At 40.0% G+C, this 25,527-nt stretch overlaps 2 protein-coding genes across 2 annotated transcripts; both read left to right on the plus strand.

The window, feature by feature from the left end:
* Positions 1–10,830: 10,830 nt before the first annotated feature.
* Positions 10,831–14,960, plus strand: LOC125898560 (histone-lysine N-methyltransferase SETD5-like). The gene is made up of 4 exons (XM_049592396.1): positions 10,831–10,869; positions 11,292–11,410; positions 12,115–12,325; positions 14,685–14,960. The coding sequence occupies exons 1-4, from the start codon at positions 10,831–10,833 to the stop codon at positions 14,958–14,960; spliced, it is 645 nt and encodes a 214-aa protein (XP_049448353.1).
* A 156-nt stretch (positions 14,961–15,116) lies between these two features.
* LOC125898561 (uncharacterized) lies at positions 15,117–24,453 on the plus strand. The gene is made up of 7 exons (XM_049592397.1): positions 15,117–15,165; positions 15,324–15,395; positions 16,006–16,113; positions 17,299–17,360; positions 18,154–18,345; positions 21,349–21,483; positions 22,686–24,453. Exons 1-7 carry the CDS (start codon positions 15,117–15,119, stop codon positions 23,373–23,375), a joined length of 1,308 nt encoding a protein of 435 aa, XP_049448354.1. The 3' UTR covers positions 23,376–24,453.
* The last annotated feature ends 1,074 nt before the right edge of the window (positions 24,454–25,527 follow it).

Raw genomic sequence — 25,527 nt, forward strand, 5'->3', positions numbered from 1 at the left:
TTACTGACTTGTACTTGAAATGAGGTGATTTACTGCAACCCTCCAGGTCAGTCTCTTGGGTTCAGAGACATAAAATTGATAAAATACATGGAAATACTTTTAAGGTCATTTTTAAAGTAATTTAAAACCTCATGTGTGTGTGACCACACACATACACTTCACTCTGACACACAGACTGTCAGAGTGAAGCCTTTGTTATGCTAATTAAGGACTGCATGCAGCTCAGACACAGAGCAGAATGGCTTGAAACTTTCTCAAACAAATGCTTCCAGATGCCAAACCGTGGGTCCCATCTTCAATCTGGAAGCATCACCAGATAGATACATTTGTTCTGAATGCAAACATATAAAGCTTGTATGTCTGTGGCCTGAAAAATGTCACCTTAATCACAGGTTTACAGTGTGTTGGCGCTCATCTTTTCTTCCAGAGATCATCATGAGGAGTTGTGTCCTGCACCTTCTAACGCTTCTAAAATCCAAACCGTTCAAGTTATGACAAAGTCCTTCACAAGTAATGTTCAGCAGGGGTAGAGCTGTAATTTGTGCAAGTTTCAAGCAGTTCTGATAAACGGTGTAGGAGCAAATAATTTTTGATCGACAGAATTTGTGAAAAACGCCATCTTACATTCAAAGACCGACAGCGCACTTCCTGTTGGAGTTAGGTCAGGGGTTGCAGCGCGACATTTGTAGGTCTTGATGAGACGAATGAGACAGTTTTGGTTTGGTCTTTCTAAGTGGTTCCTACCCATCACAGCGGGCATTTTCGTGGGTCCAGGTGGCACAACAAATCCTCAGGAGGGTTGGGAGCACATCACCTGTAACACGCCATTACATCCAAACCATTTGAGGATTGAAAAAGTTACGCACAATAATTGATAAGGACACGTTGAAGAATAATGTGTGCGAGTTTTTTGTTATGCTAATTAAGGACTGCATGCAGCTCACACACAGAGCAGAATGGCTTGAAACTTTCTCAAACAAATCCTTCCAGATCCCAAACCATGGGTCCCATCTTCAATCTGAAAGCATCACCAGATAGATAAATTTGTTCTGAACGCAAAAAAAAAGCTTGTATGTCTATGGACTGAAAAATGTCACCTTAATCACAGGTTTACAGTGTGTTGGCCCTCATCTTTTCTTCCAGAGATCATCATGAGGAGTTGTGTCCTGCACTTTCTAACACTTCTAAAATCTAAACCAATATGTTGAATTAATATCTGATTGTATACATATGTGAAACTAATCATATGTGTATAATAACAGTAGAAGTACGACACACACAGACAGACAGACATAGACGGCCGAGTTAGCGACATGCAGAAAGGGAGAGAGAGAGAGAGAGAGAGAGAGAGAGAGAGGAGTGTGTGTCTGTCTGTGTCTGTCTGTGTGTGCCATACTTCTACTGCTATTGTAGACATATGATTATTGTCATATGTATACCATCAGATATTAAAATATACTTCCCACATGTTGTACCACAATAGCCAGAATCATAAGTCAAACTCAGTTTTAAAAACTGTAAAGGGTTCTTATGAAGGTGGTGTGAGCATATATTTTGCAATTTGTAGACATAAGCCATGTGACCTAATGAAACTTTGACATGTGTGATGATCAAATCAAACCTCTGTCGTGTTTATATTTATTTGTTTTAATAACACTGTGCACAAGGACCAGACTGTCAGTCTGTCAGATCAGCTCTGAAATGTTTAATGCTCATAATATGTAGGTCTTATTGTTTACATTTTAAAAATCTTTATGACGCTTCAAAGACGTACTATCAATGACTAATAATCTCTATCAATGATGTTATTAGTCACACTGATGGAACATAATTCCTATAGCCTAATATTGCAAATTATTTGTTAATATTTCTGAGTGAGCAATGGTGCAACATTGCAGAGTCTTTAAATTTACTACATCTGTAACTGAAATACTGTCACTGAATGCTGTTGAGTCAAGAAACAAATATCGATCAATCAATCAATCAATATCACAAATCACAATTTGCCTCACAGGGCTTTACAGCATACAACATCCCTCTATCCTCAGGACCCCATGAGACAGAAGGGGAGACAGAGAGACATGCAGGAGAGATGATCATGACAGTAGCTTACAACAACATTAATGAAAGGAATAATATTAAAATTATAATTCTAGCAATTGTGGTACAATATGTTGAATTAATATCTGATAGTATACATATGTGACAATAATCATATGTGTATAATAACAGTAGAAGTATAACACACACAGACATAGACGATCGAGTTAGACATGCAGAAAGGGAGAAAAGGAGAAAGAGGACAGAGGGGAGAGAGACAGAGAAAGAGAGAGAGGGGGGGTGCAGGGAGTAGAGTGTGTGTACAATATGTTGAATTAATATCTGATTGTATACATATGTGACACTAATCATATGTGTATAATAAAAGGGAGTGGAGTGTGTGTGTGGGTGTCTGTCTGTCTGTGTGTCTCTGTGTGTCCGTGTCTGTCTGTGTGTGCCATAATTCTACTGTTATTATACACATATGATTATTGTCACATAAGTATGACAAAGTTTTAGGAATGAGTTTGGTAAATGTTATACTGTCATGTCTGTGTGACCACACACTTCACTCTGACAGTGTGTCAGAGTGAAGCCTTTGTTATGCTAATTAAGGACTGCATGCAGCTGACACACAGAGCAGAATGGCTTGAAACTTTCTCAAACAAATCCTTCCAGATGCCAAACCGTGGGTCCCATCTTCAATCTGAAAACATCACCAGATAGATAAATTTGTTCTGAACGCAAACATATAAAGCTTGTATGTCTATGGACTGAAAAATGTCACCTTAATCACAAGTTTACAGTGTGTTGGCCCTCATCTTTTCTTCCAGAGATCATCATGAGGAGTTGTGTCCTGCACCTTCTAACGCTTCTAAAATCCAAACCGTTCAAGTTATGACAAAGTCCTTCACAAGTAATGTTCAGCAGGGTAGAGCTGTAATTTGTGCAAGTTTGAAGCAGTTATGATAAACGGTGTAGGAGCAAATAATTTTTGATCGACAGAATTTGTGAAAAACGCCATCTTACATTCAAAGACCGACAGCTCACTTCCTGTTGGAGTTAGGTCAGGGGTTGCAGTGCGACATTTGTAGGTCTTGATGTGACGAACGAGACAGTTTTGGTTTGGTCTTTCTAAGTGGTTCCTACCCGTTACAGCGGGCATTTTCGTGGGTCCAGGTGGCACAACAAATCCTCAGGAGGTTTTGGCGCACATCACCTGAAACGCGCCATAACATCCAAACCAGTCGAGGATTGAAAAAGTTACGCACAATAATTGATAAGGACACGTTGAAGAATAATCTGTGCGAGTTTGAAGCCGATACGATAAACGATGTAGGAGGAGATGTTTTTTAAAGGAATTTCTTTTTTTGAGGAAAAATCTTACTTTGAAAGGAAATAGCTCACTTCCTGTTGGATTTAGGTCAAAGGTGCGAGTGCGTGATTTGTAGGTCTTGATGAGACGAACACGGCTGTTTTAGTTTGATCTTCCTACGACGTTCCTACTGGCTGCAGCGGCCATTTTAGTGGTCTAGACTGATAGGTGGCGCTAGGGAGCCCATTTTGGCACTTTTCAGATTAATTTTTTCATGTTATAAAATTTTTCGCCAGTCCTGACATGCGTGCCAATTTTGGTGAGTTTTTGAGCATGTTTAGGGGGTCAAATTCCAGTTGAAAGTCGCGTACGCTGAAAGAAAGAAAGAAACAATAATAATTAAAGCTGTAAGCAGCGTTGGGAGGGACCTCGGCCCCCCGCTGTCGTCCCCCCACGCCGTCATCCCCCAGCTCAAGTTGTGTACATAAGCCATGTGACCTAATGAAACTTTGACGTGTGTGATGATCAAACAACACATCCATATTCAATTGAAATCATGTGACCTAGTGAAAGCTTGAGTGATATGTACCGGCTGTTGAGAGGGTCTCAGTGCAGCAAACAGAAACAAATATATACTAAGACCTACAAATGTTGAATTAATATCTGATTGTATACATATGTGACACTAATCATATGTGTATTATAACAGTAGAAGTATGACACACACAGACACCGACGGCCAAGTTAACGACATGCAGAGAGGGAGAGAAGGGAGAAAGAGGACAGAGCGGGGAGAAAAAGAGACAGAGAGAGAGAGAGGGGGGACAGGGAGTGGAATTTGTGTGTGTGTGTGTGTGTAATTGTGTCGCTAAAAATTACAAATTATGAGCTGCAGGTTGCTTTAAGGTTACATTATTATTTTTCTCCATCTCTCTCTCTCTCTCTCAATTGTTGTTTTCTAACAAACCACTTAAAAAAAAAAAAAAAATCTAAACATCATGTTTAACAATTAACTCTCTCTCTCTCTCTCTCTCTCTCTCTCTCTCTCTCTCTCCTCTCTTTCTCTCTTTATCTCTCTCTCTCCCTGTCTTTCTCTCTCATACATACACCCACAATGAATATTTGGTATGTATACTCTGACTTGGAGTTAAAAATCAAAAAAAAAAAATTAATATTTTTATGGTTGTTTTTCAACAAAGACAAAAAAAGTCCTGGAGGGAAACAGTGTGTATTTTTATTGAAAAAATAGAAACTGCCCCCAAAAATGATAATGCATCAAAATTGGTGTTGTTATTTATCATTCACATATCACAGACTGCGATAAATAAAATAAAAAAATCCATCCAACATTTATTATAAAGTTAATCTTAATTCATGTTTTTTCATTAAAGTAACAGTGACTTCATGTAAATAAAATGGCAAATATATTGTGAAAATCCTCAAAAGGAATGAATATTAGATATGCATAATCTGAATACAAGTTGCTTAAAAGATTTAAGCAAAAAAATGTAGAGAAATATGTTAACATTTAATATTTTTCTGTTGTTCACACCGTTCGAAGGACAGGTGTGATTTTTATAAGGGGCCCGCAGGGTTAAAAATGCAAGTTTCTTATGAAGGTGGTGTGAGCTTATAATTTGAAACTTGTAGACACAAGCCATGTGACCTAATGAAACTTTGACATGTGTGATGATCAAACAACACATCCATATTCATTTGAAATCATGTGACCTAGTGAAAGCTTGAGTGATGTGTACCGGCTGCTTTGAGGATCTAAGTGCAGCAAACAGACACAAATATATACTAAGACCTACAAATGTTGAATTAAAATCTGATTGTATACATATGTGACACTAATAATATGTGTATAATAACAGTAGAAGTATGACACACACAGACAGACAGACATAGACGGCCGAGTTCTCAACATGCAGAGAGGGAGAGACGAGAGAAAGAGGACAGAGGGAGGAGAGAGAGAGAGAGAGAGAGAGAGAGAGAGAGAGAGAGAGGGGATAGGGAGTGGAGTGTGTGTGTGTGTGTGTGTGTGTGTGTGTGTGTGTGTGTGTGTGTGTGTGTGTGTGTGCATGTGTGTGTGTGTAGGCATACATGGTTTACAAAACCAATTTTCAGGTTTACTCACCAGCATTACAAGACCAATCGGTTTACGGAACCAATTTTGATGGTCTCGTAAACATAAAACTTTATAATGTTATAATTATTGAATATCAATTGTACAAGTCATTATGAATATATGTGTGATTACATAGTTTCTAGTGTTATCAGTTAATATAGTTGTTCTACTGTTATGGCCCACCCCCTGCCTTTCTGACGTTCACACATATTGGTCTCACATGACAGGATGGGTTTGTGAGACCAAGACCTGTGTGTCCAACAGCGACACCACAGGCTGCAAGAGACATTGCAAGTTACACACGTTTCCGCGAAAATACACACATTGACCCGCCAATTTTACACACAAAAACCCGCCTTCAGCCGGCTTGCAGTGTGGACCAGCGAGCCGGGAGCAGCGAGCAGGATGAACTTCGAAAAGTAAGACTTTCATATTTTATTTTATGAATTAATGTTCATGCTGGTTGTTAGCTAACAGATTACTCTAAAACTTAAGGGAGTTATCTGATAACTACACACTCTGTACACATGCTTATTTTGTTTTTTTTATTTCATAAAATGTGAGTCAGCTTTCACTGATCCTCCGTCAGCTAGCTTAACAGCGGTAGCTTCTGAAAGAGTAAAATCCATTTTGTTTAGCGATGAAGAGACTGACGGTGTTATGTCGATATCAGATATCCTGCTTAACCTCTGTGTGTGTCTCTGTGTGAACGCGGACTTTTTGACCGTCAAAGGAGGTTAACATGTTTGAGACAGAACCGTTTAACAAGATGATCTTGAACGCAACGCTTGACTTACAGTAGTTCCCTCCCTGGCCTGAACACACCGCTGTGAAGCTAGGTTTGAGGGAGAGGTGCAATTTGTTTTTTTTAAAAAAACAAACGCGGTGTCCTTTTTGTGTCATGCCAGAACGTGTCTCCCGTTGTTTGCATCACGTCTGTTACAGCCGGACCGGAGCTCGTGTAAATGGCTTTAGCACTGCAGCTAATTGGTAAGCTAATTCTGTCATCTAGTCAGGGTTTCAACCATCATTCGGCGAAGCAATTAGTTTTTTGTTGCCGTTTGGCTGCTGGCTTTCGGACGCTTTGTTGTCGATGGCTTTGCTCGGTAACGATGGAAGCTGCGGAGGCTCCGCTTTCATTTGAGGGGTTGGTTGTGTTGTTTGCATAAAATATTGTTGTTCTATAATCCCGAATTATCGTTTATGAGCTGCTTCATGAAGTTTGATATGAAGTTATGGTTATAGTTATGATTTTAGCTGTATTTTGGGTATATAAACGAGCTTTGAACCTCCGTATCCATACGCATTAGCGCAACTGGGCAACAGGTGATCTGCCAGCAGCGAAATACAATGCGAGGCCCAGCTGCTGGACGAGAGGTTTATTTTCGATAAAACGAAACTTAACAGACCGTAGAACCTCCGTATCCCTACGCATTAGCGCAACTGCGTAGGGAGTAGAGTCTGTTAAGTTTCGTTTTATCAATATACCTCTCGTCCAAACTAAGTCTGCGCTGCTCGGTGATTCTGTAGGGAACAGACCGACTATAGATATGTACTTTATATGACCCCACTTCAAAAAACACGAACTATCCCTGTGTCTTTTGCTTTAAAATGACCTGAAACAATGCTAACTCACTGCTTCTGTATATGAGTAAGATTCAGTATGGCTTGTGTGTTTTTGTGTTTGCATGATCATGGTGTATGAGGCCAGTGTTTGGCATGTGAGGACAACAGTGAGCATAATACCTTTTTAGGCCACAGCTAAAATGAGTTCTGATAATGCTGTATATTTGTAAGGACTGACTTGACATGGTATTTTGCAGTGCGGCAAGGCAGACAAGACCCCATTTCTGATGCGCAACACCACGTAAGACTAAAGAGGGACAAAGCGTTGTGTGTCTGGAGATACATAGACCCCATCAAAGGTAAGTTTTTGCTTTAAACCCTGTGTGTACTTGCGTACTGTAAGTGCTTGATTTGAGATTTGATGATGTCTGATGTCTTGTGTCTCAAAGCCCCAAATCACAATAAGCTTGAATCTTTATTAATTTCCCTTTTTCAGTTTTAGGTCATTTTTAGATCAGTTTTGTAGTTTTGGTCAATTGTGGTCAGGTTTTGCACACAGTAGCCGTGTCTCCACAGTCTTGCTCAAAGAGGTTTGTCAGTACACTGTGTCAGTGTAGATTCAAACACAGAAGTGCTTTAAGATGACCTGAAACAATGCTAACTCACTGCTTCTGTATATGAGTAAGATTCAGTATGGCTTGTGTGTTTTTGTGTTTGCATGATCATGGTGTATGAGGCCAGTGTTTGGCATATGAGGACAACAGTGAGACAGTGTGAACCAATACTTTAGTACAAAGACTTTTGTGTGTTTGTGTGTGGCTCAGTAATGGTTTATAAGGACAGAGTGAAACATACAAGGTCATACAGTAAAATACAGTGTGTCACATCACAGTTTTGCATGATTTTAAATATTGGCTTATGACAAGCAGTTTTAGGATCAAATTTCACAATGTTTTCATCAAATTATGCCGTTTCTCATTGAGGGGGAAAAACAGTAAATATTGTGAATCTGTACAGTAATGTTGAGATGATATTTGATGAGTGAGTTAGCAGATCTTATGAATTTCACCTTCTTTCCTCATGATTGTCATTTTTTATCATAATTTCACTTTTTTTTTATTACGCTGGTTTTCATTAACTGTTATTTATTTATTTATTGATAGGAAGAGGTGTGTTTGCATTGGAGCCAATTTGTAAAGGCTCCCAAATCACAATAAGCTTGAATCTTTATTAATTTCTTCTCTTTTTTTCAGTTTTAGGTCATTTTTAGATCATTTTTGTAGTTTTTGGTCAATTGCGGTCAGGTTTTGCACACAGTAGCCGTGTCTCCCACAGTCTTGCTCAAAGAGGTTTGTCAGTACACTGTGTCAGTGTAGATTCAAACACAGGAAGTGCTTTAAGATGACCTGAAACAATGCTAACTCACTGCTTCTGTATATGAGTAAGATTCAGTATGGCTTGTGTGTTTTTGTGTTTGCATGATCATGGTGTATGAGGCCAGTGTTTGGCATATGAGGACAACAGTGAGACAGTGTGAACCAATACTTTAGTACAAAGACTTTTGTGTGTTTGTGTGTGGCTCAGTAATGGTTTATAAGGACAGAGTGAAACATACAAGGTCATACAGTAAAATACGTGTGTCACATCACAGTTTTGCATGATTTTAAATATTGGCTTATGACAAGCAGTTTTAGGATCAAATTTCACAATGTTTTCATCAAATTATGCCGTTTCTCATCGAGGGGAAAAACAGTAAATATTGTGAATCTGTACAGTAATGTTGAGATGATATTTGATGAGTGAGTTAGCAGATCTTATGAATTTCACCTTCTTTCCTCATGATTGTCATTTTTATCATAATTTCACTTTTTTTTTACACTGGTTTTCATTAACTGTTATTTATTTATTTATTTATTTATTTATTGATAGGAAGAGGTGTGTTTGCATTGGAGCCAATTTGTAAAGGCTCCCAAATCACAATAAGCTTGAATCTTTATTAATTTCTTCTCTTTTTTTCAGTTTTAGGTCATTTTTAGATCAGTTTTGTAGTTTTGGTCAATTGTTGTCAGGTTTTTCACACAGTAGCCGTGTCTGCCACAGTCTTGCTCAAAGAGGTTTGTCAGTACACTGTGTCAGTGTAGATTCAAACACAGGAAGTGCTTTAAGATGACCTGAAACAATGCTAACTCACTGCTTCTGTATATGAGTAAGATTCAGTATGGCTTGTGTGTTTTTATGTTTGCATGATCATGGTGTATGAGGCCAGTGTTTGGCATATGAGGACAACAGTGAGACAGTGTGAACCAATACTTTAGTACAAAGACTTTTGTGTGTTTGTGTGTGGCTCAGTAATGGTTTATAAGGACAGAGTGAAACATACAAGGTCATACAGTAAAATACAGTGTGTCACATCACAGTTTTGCATGATTTTAAATATTGGCTTATGACAAGCAGTTTTAGGATCAAATTTCACAATGTTTTCATCAAATTATGCCGTTTCTCATCGGGGAAAAACAGTAAATATTGTGAATCTGTACAGTAATGTTGAGATGATATTTGATGAGTGAGTTAGCAGATCTTATGAATTTCACCTTCTTTCCTCATGATTGTCATTTTTATCATAATTTCACTTTTTTAATTACACTGGTTTTCATTAACTGTTATTTATTTATTTATTTATTTATTGATAGGAAGAGGTGTGTTTGCATTGGAGCCAATTTGTAAAGGCTCCCAAATCACAATAAGCTTGAATCTTTATTAATTTCTTCTCTTTTTTTCAGTTTTAGGTCATTTTTAGATCAGTTTTGTAGTTTTTGGTCAATTGTGGTCAGGTTTTGCACACAGTAGCCGTGTCTCCACAGTCTTGCTCAAAGAGGTTTGTCAGTACACTGTGTCAGTGTAGATTCAAACACAGGAAGTGCTTTAAGATGACCTGAAACAATGCTAACTCACTGCTTCTGTATATGAGTAAGATTCAGTATGGCTTGTGTGTTTTTGTGTTTGCATGATCATGGTGTATGAGGCCAGTGTTTGGCATATGAGGACAACAGTGAGACAGTGTGAACCAATACTTTAGTACAAAGACTTTTGTGTGTTTGTGTGTGGCTCAGTAATGGTTTATAAGGACAGAGTGAAACATACAAGGTCATACAGTAAAATACAGTGTGTCACATCACAGTTTTGCATGATTTTAAATATTGGCTTATGACAAGCAGTTTTAGGATCAAATTTCACAATGTTTTCATCAAATTATGCCGTTTCTCATAGAGGGGAAAAACAGTAAATATTGTGAATCTGTACAGTAATGTTGAGATGATATTTGATGAGTGAGTTAGCAGATCTTATGAATTTCACCTTCTTTCCTCATGATTGTCATTTTTTATCATAATTTCACTTTTTTTTAATTACGCTGGTTTTCATTAACTGTTATTTATTTATTTATTTATTTATTTATTGATAGGAAGAGGTGTGTTTGCATTGGAGCCAATTTGTAAAGGCTCCCAAATCACAATAAGCTTGAATCTTTATTAATTTCTTCTCTTTTTTTCAGTTTTAGGTCATTTTTAGATCAGTTTTGTAGTTTTGGTCAATTGTGGTCAGGTTTTGCACACAGTAGCCGTGTCTCCCAGTCTTGCTCAAAGAGGTTTGTCAGTACACTGTGTCAGTGTAGATTCAAACACAGGAAGTGCTTTAAGATGACCTGAAACAATGCTAACTCACTGCTTCTGTATATGAGTAAGATTCAGTATGGCTTGTGTGTTTTTGTGTTTGCATGATCATGGTGTATGAGGCCAGTGTTTGGCATATGAGGACAACAGTGAGACAGTGTGAACCAATACTTTAGTACAAAGACTTTTGTGTGTTTGTGTGTGGCTCAGTAATGGTTTATAAGGACAGAGTGAAACATACAAGGTCATACAGTAAAATACAGTGTGTCACATCACAGTTTTGCATGATTTTAAATATTGGCTTATGACAAGCAGTTTTAGGATCAAATTTCACAATGTTTTCATCAAATTATGCCGTTTCTCATCGAGGGGGAAAAACAGTAAATATTGTGAATCTGTACAGTAATGTTGAGATGATATTTGATGAGTGAATTAGCAGATCTTATGAATTTCACCTTCTTTCCTCATGATTGTCATTTTTTATCATAATTTCACTTTTTTTTTTATTATGCTGGTTTTCATTAACTGTTATTTATTTATTTATTGATAGGAAGAGGTGTGTTTGCATTAGAGCCAATTCAGTAAAGGCTCATTCATTTTGGAGTACAGAGGAGTTTTGGAGAAGACTGAGAAGACTGCAACATGGAATGAGTATACATACATCTTCAAACATAAAGGAACAGAATATTGGTGAGTAAGCTGAATTGCAGGATGTTATTCTTGATCAAAAGCCAAACTACACATGACCCGTGTTTCCACTATGGAATAGTGGCACTACGATGATGGGGACATCGAAACTCGTGACTTCGCGGATGGGCCCCTCTCGGCCCCACTCTGCAGTGGAGACATGCCCCCTCCCCTTACCGCGTGGTAAGGGGAGGGGGCGAGTGTTTCAATGTCCACGTAATCGCAATGCGACAGTTTTTTGTAGTGCGACTTTGTCGTTGGCCCACTTGTCGAACATCTTCTTTTGTTGTTTTTAACTGTGTAGATGGTTGCTACTAGGCTAATGCTTCTCTTCTGCTAGGTTTTAAAAATGCTGCTTGATTTGGTGTTTTCTGAAAACGTCACATCCCGCTCTGTTTTCACCCAATCAGCGAGTAAACCTTAAGCCCCACCTGGGAGCTTTTCGAGGCCGATCTGAGTACCTACTCCGAGGCAGGGTCTTATTTCGGCCCCGTAAATGTTCCCGGAGATGGCCCTGAGGGGGAAGGCCCTATAGTGGAGACACAGACCTGCTGCCCCGGCCCCGTATTTTGGCCCGGTTGGCCCCGTAGTGGAAACGGCCCTATGCAGAAATTTCTGGGTGATAGAAATGCTTGCCAATGATGTTCTTGCTTCTGGACCACAATTTTGTTCACATTTTTAGTAACTCATTCTTGTAACTCCTGTAGCATTGATGCTTCAAGTGAAGATGGGACACTTGGCAGACTCGTGAATGATGCTGAAAAGCCGAATGCGAAAATAAAAAAAATAGAGGTGGATGGTGTACCCAGTCTGTGTTTGTTTGCCATCGTTGACATTGAGGAAGGGCAAGAAATAACCTATGACTACGGAGGAGAAAACCTGCCATGGCGTTCTTGCCAAAGGCATCAAATATCCAAGGTAGAGTACATTTGACCAATTGAATCTATGTTTAAAAATAATGAATAGTATATAATAAGAAGACTTCAGCACTGCATAAGATCTTTCTCTCTGTCTCCTCTCTATCCTCTCTCTCCATCCTCTCTGTCCTCTCTCTGTCCTCTTTCACTCCTCTGTCCTCTCTCCGTTCTCTCTCTGTCCTCTCTCTGTCTCCTCTCTGTCCTCTCTCTGTCTCCTCTCTGTCCTCTCTCTGTCTTCTCTCTGTCCTCTGTGCGTCCTCTCTCTGTCTCCTCTCTGTCTCCTCTCTGTGCTCTCTCCGTCCTCTCTCCGTCCTCTCTCTCTCTGTCTCCTCTCTGTGCTCTCTCCGTCCTCTCTCCGTCCTCTCTCTGTCTCCTCTCTGTCCTCTCTTTGTCCTCTCTCCGTCCTCTCTCTGTCCTCTCTCTGTCCTCTTTCATGCCTCTCTGTCCTCTCTCTGTCTCCTCTCTATCCTCTGTCTGTCCTCTGTCTGTCCTCTCTCTGTCTCCTCTCTCTGATAGGGATACAATATATATATATATATATATATATATATATATATATACAGTACAGGCCAAAAGTTTGGACACACCTCCTCATTCAATGCGTTTTCTTTATTTTCATGACTATTTACATTGTAGATTCTCACTGAAGGCATCAAAACTATGAATGAACACATGTGGAGTTATGTACTTAACAAAAAAAGGTGAAATAACTGAAAACATGTTTTATATTCTAGTTTCTTCAAAATAGCCACCCTTTGCTCTGATTACTGCTTTGCACACTCTTGGCAGTCTCTCCATGAGCTTCAAGAGGTAGTCACCTGAAATGGTTTTCCAACAGTCTTGAAGGAGTTCCCAGAGGTGTTTAGCACTTGTTGGCCCCTTTGCCTTCACTCTGCGGTCCAGCTCACCCCAAACCATCTCGATTGGGTTCAGGTCCGGTGACTGTGGAGGCCAGGTCATCTGCCGCAGCACTCCATCACTCTCCTTCTTGGTCAAATAGCCCTTACACAGCCTGGAGGTGTGTTTGGGGTCATTGTCCTGTTGAAAAATAACTGATCGTACAACTAAACGCAAACCGGATGGGATGGCATGTCGCTGCAGGATGCTGTGGTAGCCATGCTGGTTCAGTGTGCCTTCAATTTTGAATAAATCCCCAACAGTGTCACCAGCAAAACACCCCCACACCATCACACCTCCTCCTCCATGCTTCACAATGGGAACCAGGCATGTGGAATCCATCCGTTCACCTTTTCTGCGTCTCACAAAGACACGGCGGTTGGAACCAAAGATCTCAAATTTGGACTCATCAGACCAAAGCACAGATTTCCACTGGTCTAATGTCCATTCCTTGTGTTTCTTGGCCCAAACAAATCTCTTCTGCTTGTTGCCTCTCCTTAGCAGTGGTTTCCTAGCAGCTATTTGACCATGAAGGCCTGATTCGCAGTCTCCTCTTAACAGTTGTTCTAGAGATGGGTCTGCTGCTAGAACTCTGTGTGGCATTCATCTGGTCTCTGATCTGAGCTGCTGTTAACTTGCGATTTCTGAGGCTGGTGACTCGGATGAACTTATCCTCAGAAGCAGAGGTGACTCTTGGTCTTCCTTTCCTGGATCGGTCCTCATGTGTGCCAGTTTCGTTGTAGCGCTTGATGGTTTTTGCGACTCCACTTGGGGACACATTTAAAGTTTTTGCAATTTTCCGGACTGACTGACCTTCATTTCTTAAAGTAATGATGGCCACTCGTTTTTCTTTAGTTAGCTGATTGGTTCTTGCCATAATATGAATTTTAACAGTTGTCCAATAGGGCTGTCAGCTGTGTATTAACCTGACTTCTGCACAACACAACTGATGGTCCCAACCCCATTGATAAAGCAAGAAATTCCACTAATTAACCCTGATAAGGCACACCTGTGAAGTGGAAACCATTTCAGGTGACTACCTCTTGAAGCTCATGGAGAGAATGCCAAGAGTGTGCAAAGCAGTAATCAGAGCAAAGGGTGGCTATTTTGAAGAAACTAGAATATAAAACATGTTTTCAGTTATTTCACCTTTTTTTGTTAAGTACATAACTCCACATGTGTTCATTCATAGTTTTGATGCCTTCAGTGAGAATCTACAATGTAAATAGTCATGAAAATAAAGAAAAAGCATTGAATGAGAAGGTGTGTCCAAACTTTTGGCCTGTACTGTATATATATATAATTTCTTGCGGGCCAGATATAATTGAAATGCGGGCCGGAAGTTTGATATGTCACCTCAATGTCAAATTCAGTATTTCAGCAGCAGATGTTTTACATTGAAATAACTGCCATGTCTCCCTCTTTCATTCTCCTCTGGTTTTCCCTTTTTGCCTCTCCATCAGCCTATGGCTCCAACTACAGTCAAGAAACCTGTTCCCCACACACCAGTCCTCTCTCCGGCTACAAGTCACACACCAGTCGTGTCTCCGTCTACAGGTCACACATCAGTCGTGTCTCCGTCTACAGGCCACACACCAGTTGTGTCTCCATCTGCAAGCCACACACCAGTCGTCTCCATCGACAGGCCACACCATTCCTCTCCTCCACAGTGCTCCCTGAAGAGGTTTGTCAGTACATTTGTTGGTGTAGCTTTAAATGCAGGAAGTGTTATGACATGACCTGAAACGATGCTCACTTTCTGCTTCTGTATATGACTGATGATGGGTTTTTCTTTCCTCTACTCTATGGCTGCCCAATTGACTGATGTTTTGGTTATGGCTGTGTGACCTTTGTGTGTTTAATTGTGGTTTTGCTTTATTTTTCCACATGGAAAGATGGTTGGATCACAGCAGCAAGCCAAGAGGCCAGGCAGTTGCAATGATGGTAAGAAATCTTTATATAAAACATAATAGAGGAAGGATATACCAGGCAAAACCTTATTATAAGTAGTGAGTCAGTTGAGGGGATACCATACAAGTTGGTGTGTGTATCCTTCATTTACACAATCCAATTGTTTTCATTTTCATTATAATCTATTTAAGCTTTTGAAGAACAGAGAGGAAGGAAGAGAAGAAAGCAAGAGAATTCAGGAGGAATGAGGAAGAGAGATAGGGGTAAGAATTAACAAAGCCATTGTTTTCTTCTTTTTTTTCTTTCTCCTCGAACTTTTATCTTACTTTTCTTAGGATTTATTAGGTGGATTTGATTTATTTGCACTATGGACACTAGTGACTTTGTGTCTGCTTTGGCCTTACTACTGTTTTTCATGCTTATTATAGCCGTGTCTGGGGAGTCCGTGAACAGCCATGACGCTATCGTTTACACTGGGGATCAGCTGTTGACGCTGCTTAACACAGCGGTGCTACCTCAAGACAGGCCCGATATCCCCCCAGGATATCAATTAATAACATTCAAATTCACATTCAAATTAAACTAAAATTTGTCAAAACAACATCCCAGAGAAAAAAACATTCTAAATAGTTTATAAATGTGGGGATTTTTTTTTTAAACCTGGTGATATGCTGATTGGAGTTCTTGTCAGATCTAAGCTGCTTGTATGTGTTTCTTTCCAGACTAATATCTTGAAGTAAAACCGAATGTGAGTTCACAGGATTTGAGCTGGCATTGCAAGGCTAGGTTTCAGCCACCTAGAGGAAGTTATCTAAGTAAAAAATTCAAATCTGTATTCACACGATAAATTTCAATATGTGTTTTTTCTTTTAGATTGCAAGACACATCATGTCGTGAAAGAGAACTTGGGCTCATTTGAAAAATGCTCACTTTGCCGTGGGCCATTTTCTTCATTGAAGTGGTGGGGGCTAAGATGTGAAGGTTTGTATAAAAATTCTAAGATCGACATGTTGCATTACACATGTACACTGTGTTTGCTTGTAGAAAGACATTTCTCATGGTCGACAAACTTACACTTGTTTTCAAAATAATAGCAGTGTGTTTAAAAAAGTGAATAAAGCTTAAACTCCTCATCATAGTTGTAAGATTCACACATGAACATGCTTTAGGAACATTGCACATTCTTTTCCAAATCAAGAAATGAAGGAAAAAACCATGAACTTTGTTATTATTTTACAGAAAAGTGAAGAAATCAGATATTAGGCTGTTCAAAATAATAGCAGTGTCGGGTTCAATGAGTCAGGCTATTGATTCTGTGAAAAAACAGGTGGCCCACATTGCAGGATGAAGGCAGCAGATGTTGTACATGCTAGTTAAAGTACATTTCTGGAGAAAAGCCCAGAATGGTATCGAACTTCTACAGTAGTACAAATATGGTCTGTACTCATAAAACGATGCATTGGAAAGTTTGTAAGTATACCAGGAGTTTATTAAAATAACACTTACCTGATGGTTTTCTCTGCTGCTACTGCTGTAAACATTGTCAAAATGTTGCGTGATGCACTGAGGAAAAATAACTAGTGGTCTACTAGCAACACCGGGTGATCCTGCGAGATTTCGACAATGTTTACAGCAGTAGCGGTAGCAGCACAGTAGAGGCTGGGGTTTGGCGAGCTTCATCCCAAGACCTGAGCGAGGTGGCCAGCCACCGCCACACACCACAGATCCATCCCAGCGATGCTGTCTACCTGCTGTTCAACACGCTGTTGTGCAGCATCACGAGGAGGGATCCATGGTGTTGAGTGGATGTACCTGGCCACGGGTCTCTGCGTGGAATGCGCCAAATTCCTCCTGTTTTCCCCGGCAGCAGCACTGACGTGCTGTACATGTCTTTGTAGGTTCATTGTGACATCCATCACGAGTCCAACACAAAGGCCACATAAGCACAAAAAACGTTTTCTCTAGTGAAATCTGTCTGAATGTCACTCATGCTATGAGCACGTACGGTGAGAGAGAGCAACAGTTCACTTGACATTACTAGTGGCGCTGAAAACAACCATTTTTAGAATCTTCTGCAATGCACCTTTTAAGTAAAAAAAAAAACAACACAATTTTGTGAAGCATTACAACATTAATGCTAACCTTAGTATTTTGTTGTTTTAACAGTTTGTACCACTGTATGGCATACATACTGCTTTCACTCCAAAGACAAAAGACAAAAGACTTCGGTAAGTAGTTATTTTGGTAACCCTTTACTGGAAGCAGTATTCATAAGGTTTTCATACCACCTACACCTACATTAGCACTAAGAACTGGCATAAACATATATTTATTGAAATGCTTTTCCAAAACGTTTAAAGTGTTAGTTCAAATAGTGTATTGTGTGTCATGGGTAGATTTGGTGTTAACAGGGAAGGTAACAAAATTCATTCTCAAACTGATGTCACCAAAATAATTCTGCGGTCATGGTAAAAGTGGCATATATGGTAATTAGGGACTCTGACAGATGCTGATACCTCCATTTTGATTTTAAAACAAAACACAAATTAAATTTGAAATTGTATGAACTTTGAACACATCAGAAAGGTGAAAAATCCTAGCAGTCCACTACACCAAAGATGTAATGGCAGCATCAGCAGTGACTTGTCATTATGTGTTAAGCACAAAACTTGCAGTTCAATTACGAGCAGTTATAGGATCACATTTCACAAGGTTTTCATCTTTGAGCAAAATGTAAACATTGTGAGTCTGCTCAGTAGAAGTTCTAGCCAAATATGTTCAGATAATATTTGATGTGTGTGAGTTGGTAGATCTTATGAAACACAGCTTTGAAGCCTCAGTGTTAACTGTTGAAGTGTTACATACCAACAGTGAATCAGTGATGTTCACTTTCTGGAAATTATATTCATTGTCTCGAATCATCAAATTCAGTATTTCAGCAGCAGATGTTTTACATTGAAATAACTGCCATGTCTCCCTCTTTCATTCTCCTCTGGTTTTCCCTTTTTGCCTCTCCATCAGCCTATGGCTCCAACAGTCGAGAAACCTGTTCTCCACACACCAGTCCTCTCTCCAGCCACAAGTCACACACCAGTCATGTCTCCGTCTACAGGCCACACACCAGTTGTGTCTCCGTCTACAGGCCACACACCAGTCGTGTCTCCGTCTACAGGCCACACACCATTCCTCTCCTCCACAGTGCTTCCTGAAGAGGTTTGTCAGTACTTTTGTCGGTGTAGCTTTACGCACAGGAAATGCATTCACATGACCTGAAATGATGCTCACTTTCTGCCTTTGTATATGACTTATGATTTGGTATGGTCCTATAACCCTGGTGTGTTTTGTGTGTAAGCCTACTCATAGTGTTTGAGGCCATTGTTTGATATATGAGGACAGCAGTGAGAAGCAATACTTTAGCACAAAGACTTGCGTGTGTGTGTTTGTTTTACTGCTGTTCGATAAATCGGTTATACATCGTAAATCAAATTTTTTAGTTATGATAATGTTGATAAAATGAAATCGCTAAATCGAGATTTTCTCTTCAACTACTTGAGCAACCGCTTAATTACTTCAGCGACTGACCACCGCTAACGTATCTACCGGCTTGTTTACACTTGACTTCAATTCATTGTTATTAAATTGAACGTTGTCGTACTTTTACTTGTGTACCGCTGTTTAACACGAGGTGGACAACACGGCTCCATCTGCTCCGCTAATGTCTCCCCCCTCCTACTCATAGTTGTAGTATGTTTACAACCACAACTTTGTTAAGCGCTGTCCACACAGAACTATAACTATACAGCTATAATGATGTAAACATCCCCACCGATGCACCATAATGTTCTGTAGCCATGTGCCCTGGGTTCATCTAATACTGTAATTTATAATATCTAAAATAACAGGAGAGGAGAGGTGTGGAGTTTGACACTCTGACATGTTACAGTAGGTTACTGTAACCTCATAACAGTGTCTTCCTGTCTGGAAACAACATTTCAAAATAAAAGCCAGCGAACAAACAGAACAAAAATTAAAGTGAACCAGCAGAGTATGAGCTTAATTAATTAGCCATGTTCTCTGTTCTCTCTCTGTCTCCTCTGTGTCTCCTCTCTGTCTTCTGTCCGTCCTCTCTCTGTCCTCTGTCTCTTCTGTCTCCTCTCCATCCTCTCTCTGTCTCCTCTCTGTCCTCTGTCCGTCCTCTCTCTGTCCCCTCTCTGTCCCCTCTCTGTCCTCTCTTCGTCCTCTCTCTGTCTTCTCTGTCCTCTCTCTGTCCTCTGTCCGTCCTCTCTCTGATAGGGATATAACATATATATATATATATATATATATATATATATATATGCATATGTTATATAATAGGGATGCACCGAAATGAAAATTTGTGGCTGAAGCCGAAACCGAATAATATTAAACGCTTGGCCAAATACCGAATATTGTTTAGTTTTTCATTAGTTTTTGCAGATGAACCCCCTCCAGCAGGGTATGAAATTAACAAAATATTTTGGGGGCAGTTTTGGCCCCCACGGTCTAAAAAATGGGGGCATTTTCAAAATGTTTGGGGGCCATCAAAAAATTGTAATTATGTTCTAACAGTAAGCACATGAAAAGCAAAACCAACTAAGATAGTGTCTTCACTCTTCAGTAGAAACCACTATAAATGAAACAAATAATGGGTTACATAAAGTTATGGTTGCAAAATATCACTCAGATTTCCTATAATTCAACCAGTTTAAATGTGATGATTTAACCATTAATCTACTGATAGCAGTACTAATGTTTCACCACATTACAGTTCCTTTTACTGTTAAAAAGGCCAAATTACTATAAATTCCTTAGATGCAATCCTGGAAGTAAGATAATTTAAAATTTAACATTCATTCTACCTTAATTTTTCATTAATTTGACATTGTGTAGACACAGATCTCCCAAGAAATGGTTAATTTAAATTTATGGTACAGCAAAGCCCCCTCCCCTTCTCTGTCAGATTACTCTCACGTAATCAGTGCAATCTCGTTGATTATGTCTGGGAAATGAGTTGTAGACGTGACGGTAAATTAATTTAATGAAAATAAAATTATACTTTAATGTCAGATTTTAATACCGTTAAAAATATAAATACATACAGTTGTTTCGAAAACTTGGGGGGCAATTTTGGCCCCCGGAACATGGCTTTTGGGGGCATTCTTGGATAAATTGCGGGCCAAATGGCCTGTGGCCCTTGCTAATTTCTGACACTGCCCTCCAGATTAGTGTTGTCACGGTACCAATATTGGGACCCACTGTACGATACCAGTGAAAATATCATGGTTCTGAGTAGTATCACGATACCACAGCGAAAATGAGGCAGATGTGCCTTTTGTCATTTATAAAAGATAAATCACTTTTCTATAATACATCAATGATATTTCAATGGAATAAATTACTTACTGACTTATTCATACTTCAAAAACAGCATCAATAAGTGATTAACATAGGGGGGATCAAAATAAAATAAATAAATAAAATAAGAATCAACCAGCCACCCTCCTCCCATTCATAAGTAAAGAACAGTCCCTAAAGTGCGCTGAGGTTTGTGGGCCGTGAACGGCTCGTTTCTCCTCTGCCACGACACATACCTGAGTGCGGCTGGCTCGGCTGATCAGGTACTTTTCGGCAGTCCACACGCCAAGAAGAGGATATTATTGGAGCCGACTTCTCTGTCGTGGTAAGCTGATGGCCGCCGTATTTGACAGGAATACATTACTGTCTGTGTCTGTGACCCCCGTTCAACCCACAACCTGTGGGATTCGCCTTTGGTTTCTGCTGCTGGTTGAAATCTGTAGGCTGCTCGCACAGCGTGCTGAATGATTTAAGCCTATTTTGCTCGCTCAAAACTATTTTTAGTTGCAAATCAGCGCCCGTGTGACGGATCGCCACACTGCCGACATTTTACTCCACCCGTCACGGGCGCTGTTTGATTGCGTTATCAAAACACGCGCTATTATTCTGCCTTGCTTTTAACTTATTCCACGAATACCGAATGTGTGTTTTTGCAATATTCGGCCGAATATATTCGGTTACGAATATTCGGTGCATCCTAATATATAATTTCTTGCGGGCGGAAATTTGATATGTCAGCTCAATGTCAAATTCAGTATTTCAGCAGCAGATGTTTTTGAAATAACTGCCATGTCTCCTCTTTCATTCTCCTCTGGTTTTCCCTTTTTGCCTCTCCATCAGCCTATGGCTCCAACTACTGTCGAGAAACCTGTTCTCCACACACCAGTCCTCTCTCCAGCCACAAGTCACACACCAGTCGTGTCTCCGTCTACAGGCCACACACCATTCCTCTCCTCCACAGTGCTTCCTGAAGAGGTTTGTCAGTACTTTTGTCGGTGTAGCTTTACGCACAGGAAATGCATTCACATGACCTGAAATGATGCTCACTTTCTGCCTTTGTATATGACTTATGATTTGGTATGGTCCTATAACCCTGGTGTGTTTTGTGTGTAAGCCTACTCATAGTGTTTGAGGCCATTGTTTGATATATGAGGACAGCAGTGAGAAGCAATACTTTAGCACAAAGACTTGCGTGTGTGTGTTTGTTTTACTGCTGTTCGATAAATCGGTTATACATCGTAAATCAATTTTTTTAGTTATGATAATGTTGATAAAATGAAATCGCTAAATCGAGATTTTCTCTTCAACTACTTGAGCAACCGCTTAATTACTTCAGCGACTGACCACCGCTAACATATCTACCGGCTTGTTTACACTTGACTTCAATTCATTGTTATTAAATTGAACGTTGTCGTACTTTTACTTGTGTACCGCTGTTTAAAACGAGGTGGACAACACGGCTCCATCTGCTCCGCTAATGTCTCCCCCCTCCTACTCATAGTTGTAGTATGTTTACAACCACAACTTTGTTAAGCGCTGTCCACACAGAACTATAACTATACAGCTATAATGATGTAAACATCCCCACCGATGCACCATAATGTTCTGTAGCCATGTGCCCTGGGTTCATCTAATACTGTAATTTATAATATCTAAAATAACAGGAGAGGAGAGGTGTGGAGTTTGACACTCTCTGACATGTTACAGTAGGTTACTGCAACCTCATAACAGTGTCTTCCTGTCTGGAAACAACATTTCAAAATAAAAGCCAGCGAACAAACAGAACAAAAATTAAAGTGAACCAGCAGAGTATGAGCTTAATTAATTAGCCATGTTCTCAGCAGTTACAATCGCTGCTATAGTCCACACAGGGCATTTCTACAAGATTTGTGGTTCCTAGACTGCTGCCACTTCCACTCTCTAATTTGACCACTTTGATCAACTTATGTGAAATAATTTCTTTGTCTTTTGTTGTTAAAATGATAATAAAAATAATCGAAATTGAATTTTTAAACATCGAACAGTCCTAGTTTGTGTGTGTGTGCGCTCAGTAGTGGTTTATACAAGCACAATGAGAAGCATGTGAGGTCCAGTTGCTTGTTGATTGTCATGTAGTGCTTATTGCAGGTGTTATGTATGCCTTATGTTTTCTTTTGTTTTCCTTGTATTTTAATCAGAATGAAAGTGACTTCAGTGAAGAGGAGGCATCGGATGATGTGTGTGATCCAGAATACGTTCCAGGCTCAGAAAGTGACACAGAAGATGAGGAACCAATAAAAGGCTTGGCGAATTCAACATGCCAGGTTGCTGAAGAATCACTAATGGATACTTCTATGAACTGTACTGTCACAGATGACACCCTTGACATTGGACAATCTTGCACCAACACAGTACCTTCAACCAGTGTTGTAAGAGCAGGACAAAATTTCTGCTTCATTTGCAAGGATTTTCATTTCAAAATAGCGCGGCATTTCAAAACTCACATAAAAGACAATTCTGATATAGCATATGCCCTCAGTCTCCCAGCAGGCTCAGCAACTAGGAAGAAGCTCCTAGAGAATCTTCGCAACAGGGGAAACTTCGAGTACAACAGAGATGTACTGAAAAAAGGAAGTGGTCAGCTTAAAGTGAAGCGCAAAGCTAAGAAGGTTGAATGTAAAAAATATGAATATTGTATCCATTGTAAGGGTATGTTTTTGCGACCGGAACTATGGAGACATATGAAAAGGTGCTCCTCCAAAGCAGAGGAACAGGAACATCAAGGAAGAAAAAGGGTGCTTGGCCTAGCATCTGCAATCCAGTCAGCATGTTCAAGCACAGTTAATGACGGGGTGCTTAAAATGTTAAGCCGTATGCATGGACGATGACATTGCAAGTGTTATTCGTAATGACTTCTGCCTTCTTCGGTATGCTGACACCCTTTTCAGAAAACATGGACATGACCCTTCAAAACATGATTATATCCGCCAAAAAATCCGTCAGCTGGGAAGATTCCTGCAAACCATCCGCAAAAGGTCTTCAATCCTAACCTTAGAGGATGCCATAAAACCAGGAAATTTCATGGAAGTAATTGAAGCAGTAAAAGAAACAGCAGGATTTGATAAAGATAAGAACTGTTACAAAACTCCAAGCCTTGCACTTAAAATTGGACACTCACTGTTGAAAGTGAGTGACATCATTCATTGTCATGCTCTTATGGCTGGAGATGACAACTTGATTAAATCCTCAAAAGCTTTTCAGAAGCTATATACTGCAAAGTGGTCGGAGTACATATCCCACTGTGCCTTAAGCACCATTAGTGACTTGAAATATAACAAAGCAGCCAAATTACCGCTCACTGATGATGTGACAAAATTTAACAAGCATCTTGACAAAACTGCTGAATCAGCAACTGCTGCATTGACGAAGGACACAACAGTGCAGAACTACTCCAGCCTTGCAAAAGCTGCATTGACCAAGATTGTCCTCTTCAATAGAAGACGTGTTGGGGAGGTTTCAAAGATAAAACTGAGGAATTTTCTGGAAAGAAACAAAGAAACGAACACCCTTGATGAACTGGGGCTGTCAGAGTCTGAAAAGAAACTCTGCAACTATTTTGAGCGTGTTGAACTGAAAGGAAAAAGGGACAGAAAGGTAGCAGTGCTGCTGACACCTGAGATGGTAAATGCACTCAACCTTTTGATTGAGAAGAGGAAGGAATGTGGTGTCCCAGACCAAAATGAATACTTGTTTGCTGTACCAAATTGTCTGACTTACTACAGAGGACATCAGTGTCTCAGACAGCTCGCAGATGAGTGTGGTGCCAAGAGGCCAGAGTATCTACGATCAACTCAACTGCGCAAAGACATAGCGACCACATCACAAATCCTGAACTTGAAGAGCAACGAACTAGATCAGCTTGCTGATTTCATGGGGCACGATATATCAGTACATAGACAGTTCTACCGCCTGTCAGACCCTACCATACAAAGTGCAAAAATCTCCAAGTTGCTCCTTGCACTGGAAAGGGAAAGATGCATGAACTCAAAGGAAAATCTCTTGACGAAATTGAAGGTAATTAAATGTGTATGTTCTTCATGTAAAATGCAGACTTAAAGGGCTATATGTATGTGTTTAAAGAAATCTTGGTTTTACGGGATCTTCATGGGTAACATTTTACAGAGGGCTTCGTCACTGGAGTTTTATCGACCGTGCCTTTGTGAATCTTGTAGTTTAATAGTAAGTAATTAATTAACCTATCAAGTAAATACTTGAGTAAATACGTAACTTTGCTGTCATACTTATGAAGGTCATTCAGGTGCCGTCCATTTCTTTTGTTCAGCTTTGAGATGGTTCTACAGCTTCATCACAGTCCAGCTGTCTTGAATTAATTGGTTTGGACATGATTTTGAATGAACACACTTGTCTAAATATGGCCTTACAGCTCATAGTGCATATCAGAACAAAAATGAGATCCATGAGGTCAAAAGAGCTGAAGAAGAGCTGTAGCAAGACACAGATCTGGACAAGGCTAGAAAAAAAATCTGCTGCATTTATTGTTTCTAAGAGCTCAGTGGTCTCCATAATTCTGATATGGAAGATGTTTGGGTCAACCAGTACTCTTCCTACAGCTGACCGTCCAGACAAACTGAACAACTGGGGAGAAGAGCCTTGGTGAGAGAGGTAGCTAAGAACCCAAAGATCACTCTGACTGAGTTCCAGAGATCCTGTGTGGAGATGGAGAAAGTTTCAGACCACATGAAAGGCGGGTTAGGGTTTTCAAAAACACACCTGAAGGACTCCCAGGCTGTGAGTAACTCTGTGCAGCCTTTTTATTTGTCTTTCACTGAGGAGAAGCTTTCATTGGTCCACTCTGTCATAGAGCCCAGTTTTGGTGCAGAGCTGCAACAGTGGTTGTCGGTCTGGAACTTTCTCCATCTCCACACAAGATCTCTGGAGCTCAGTCACAGTCATCTTTAGGTTCTTAGTTACCTCTCTCACCAAGGTTCTTCTCCCCCAACTGTTGAGTTTGGCTGGACG

Source organism: Epinephelus fuscoguttatus, linkage group LG12 (assembly GCF_011397635.1).
Source record: "Epinephelus fuscoguttatus linkage group LG12, E.fuscoguttatus.final_Chr_v1".
Lineage (NCBI taxonomy): Eukaryota > Metazoa > Chordata > Actinopteri > Perciformes > Serranidae > Epinephelus > Epinephelus fuscoguttatus.

Bases quoted from the DNA above. Each gene is read 5' to 3' on its own strand.
- LOC125898560 (XM_049592396.1), top strand. From the start codon at position 10,831: ATGGTGTATGAGGCCAGTGTTTGGCATATGAGGACAACA. The intron at 11,411-12,114 runs GTGAGTAAGCTG...TAACTCCTGTAG, and splicing joins CATAAAGGAACAGAATATTG to CATTGATGCTTCAAGTGAAG. The intron at 12,326-14,684 runs GTAGAGTACATT...CCTCTCCATCAG, and splicing joins AAAGGCATCAAATATCCAAG to CCTATGGCTCCAACTACAGT.
- LOC125898561 (XM_049592397.1), top strand. From the start codon at position 15,117: ATGGTTGGATCACAGCAGCAAGCCAAGAGGCCAGGCAGTTGCAATGAT. The intron at 16,114-17,298 runs GTTTGTATAAAA...TTGTTTTAACAG, and splicing joins GTGGGGGCTAAGATGTGAAG to TTTGTACCACTGTATGGCAT. The intron at 18,346-21,348 runs GTTTGTCAGTAC...CCTCTCCATCAG, and splicing joins CCACAGTGCTTCCTGAAGAG to CCTATGGCTCCAACTACTGT.